This window comes from Bidens hawaiensis, unplaced genomic scaffold (assembly GCF_021521415.1).
Source record: "Bidens hawaiensis isolate Kalapana, Puna unplaced genomic scaffold, B.hawaiensis_p1.1 tig00000636_1, whole genome shotgun sequence".
Lineage (NCBI taxonomy): Eukaryota > Viridiplantae > Streptophyta > Magnoliopsida > Asterales > Asteraceae > Bidens > Bidens hawaiensis.
In genome coordinates, this window is record NW_027491038.1 from 2,347,933 (window position 1) to 2,350,611 (window position 2,679).

General features: G+C 34.2%; 1 protein-coding gene across 1 annotated transcript; it reads right to left on the bottom strand.

The window, feature by feature from the left end:
* Positions 1 to 361: 361 nt before the first annotated feature.
* On the bottom strand, positions 362 to 2,430 carry LOC143529165 (vesicle-associated protein 1-2-like). The gene is made up of 8 exons (XM_077025012.1): positions 2,299 to 2,430; positions 2,154 to 2,224; positions 1,900 to 1,981; positions 1,544 to 1,659; positions 1,194 to 1,340; positions 1,043 to 1,084; positions 868 to 945; positions 362 to 708 (listed from the first exon to the last, which is right to left on the bottom strand). Exons 1-8 carry the CDS (start codon positions 2,348 to 2,350, stop codon positions 598 to 600), a joined length of 699 nt encoding a protein of 232 aa, XP_076881127.1. The 5' UTR covers positions 2,351 to 2,430; the 3' UTR covers positions 362 to 597.
* Between the last annotated feature and the right edge of the window lie 249 nt (positions 2,431 to 2,679).

Genomic DNA, 2,679 nt, shown 5'->3' on the forward strand with positions numbered 1-2,679 from the left:
ATCTCCCTTCTCTTATCTTATCTGATATACTAGCCACCCCTAGTCTTTCCCGAAACAACTTGTTTCTTATTCCTTCTAACCTTTTGTGCCCATACATACATCCACTTTAACATCTTCATCTCTGCCACATCCAACTTACGCATATGTGTCTTCTTGATAGCCCAACAATCTATTCCATATAACATATATTTTAAATGTTTCTTAAAACACATGTATGTTAGCAAGGGGCAATACTAAAACAAAAAGCATAACAAACTCCGCATGTTTATTCGTTACATGTGCTCTGGCTTAAACGAGTCGGTGGGTCGATTATAAAAGAAAGCTTCAAATTCGAGTTGCATTCATGAAGAGAAGCTAGGCAATGTGTGAATGTGAAACTCAAACCAATTGTCTTAACATAAAAAAAAGGTATGATAACAACATCAAACGCATGTTTACCAAATTGCAACTATAAGTTTCTCTTCTATTGTCATTACACTACCTTCAAGGGAAATAAAAAGTTAAAGCAAACCACTAATGAATCTCCTCCCTTTCCTAGATCAATTATGATCATCAAATTAAAAAAAAAACATAAAATCCAACTAAAATAAAAAGTCATTATTTCTTTAGCATATACCCAAGAATCAACCCAATCAAGCCAACAACAATCACAAACATCAACGACGCACCACCCCCTTGTTTCCTGTTGCTTCCGCGCCTCAAAAGGTCCTGCACATTGCAACCAAAGCATTAGATTGTCAGACTGATTTGACTGGCCCATTTAAGATCATATAAGCATATAACACAACCCAAAACGACCCATTAATAAGTAAGCAGATCAAAACTTCAGTGAGTAGTTACAAAATAGAAGGGGTCAAATCTTCTCACCAATTCCTTCTGAATTCTATTAGTTTGCTGAATAGCAGCATTCTTCTCTTCAGTCAACTTCAAAATTAGAGCTCTCACCTAAAAATCAACGGGACTCACAATCACGTTCCAATATATATGTAGGAATCGTAAATTAAAAAAAATCCTACAAAAAATGTTTGCATGTATAACTCACCTCTGAGGACTTGTCATTAGAATCCGCATTTGTTCTTGAACCCTACAAGCATAAAAATAACGAAAAGAAATCAACATTGATATAATAACATGATAAGAAAATAACAAAAAGAATAAAAAAACATTAATAATTTTAATGAATAGAAAGCAACCTCGATGCCACGCAAATTCCCCTTATCTACCCCTAAACCATTAGACGGAAGCACTTGCTCTGGTCCTTTAACAACGGCTGAAGTTGAAGGAAGATATACCACTCTCAATTTGCACTCGTCCACTACATTCCCCGAGTCTTTACTAAACTGTTACACAAACCATTAATAAGTAAACTAATCAAAACACTGTTATGAGCAAATATCAATTAGAACTTATTAACTTACATTCTCAGAGAACAAATAAAAAACTACATACATGTAATTATCTTATCATTACTTGGATCTCAACTCTTTACTCGTTAAATAAAGAAAAGATTGTAGTAATGTAATGAAAAAAAACATGTTGGTACCAATTCAGGGGTGATGTCCTTTGGAGTTTTTCCCGGGCTTACAGTTACACTCTGAAGGAGAAACTTGTCCTTGCATTGCATGTCGGGAGGCGCCTCCTTCTGAGCTTGCATTGTTACTGTTATATAAACCAAACTTTAACAAAATAATAATAATTCTATAAGAAAAAATGCACCATACAACTTCATTTAATCTATGTAACTAACGGCGTAAACTCAATTACGGGATAATTGGGATAGCTTATTATAACAGTTTATATGGTCATTGACTCATTGCATTATAAATAAAGCATTTTGGAATAAAAACTGGTTATTTCATAACGATCACAAGTAAAAGCTAAATTAGGGGAAAAGGGTACCAATAATTTCACATGTGGATTTAGGCGAAACAACTCCGGTGTTGGGACGAACACAATACTTCTTCGGATTCGTAGTTTTAACCTAAATAATATCAGGATTTCAAAAAACTGAATATCAGATCACACCCAAGATCCAAAACCCACAACTTATAGAATTAATCAAAAACCCAGAACTAAAACTACACAATCAGATCGTTAATTGTAACGTAATTGATCAGAAAAAAAAACCCAGAAAGGTTTAACAATTATTATACCTTGAAACCGACATGCTGATCGGTGTTATTGGTTAAGGGAAGCGATGAATTGATCTGTTTGTTTAATTCAACTGAAGAAGAATAAATATGAATAATGAGTTAGAAAAGAAATGGAATAATTAGGTGATGCGATGGAGTGACTTACAGATGAATTTGAGGTCTAGAGAATCGACGGTGATGAGTACGCCTGTACCCATTATTATTATTATTAATCTTGGATCGATGGATTATTAATTAATTAGGAAAGATGATTTGGTTTTGTTGGGAAAGAAAGAAAGAAAGAAAGAAATTGGGTGGGTGTGTGACTGAAAAGGCTGTTTTTCCAACTAATATTATATGAAACGGAGAGATCGAGGCTGACTTTTAACGTAATTATTTCTTCAACTAAATTTCATTTTTATAATGGTTTGTGTTATGTATTCTTATTATTTATTTCTCTCTTTACATTTACAGGAGAAGTGTGCATGTAGGTTGGACACTGAAGAAACACTAACCGGATCCCGGGCAGATTACGGATAACCTGGGG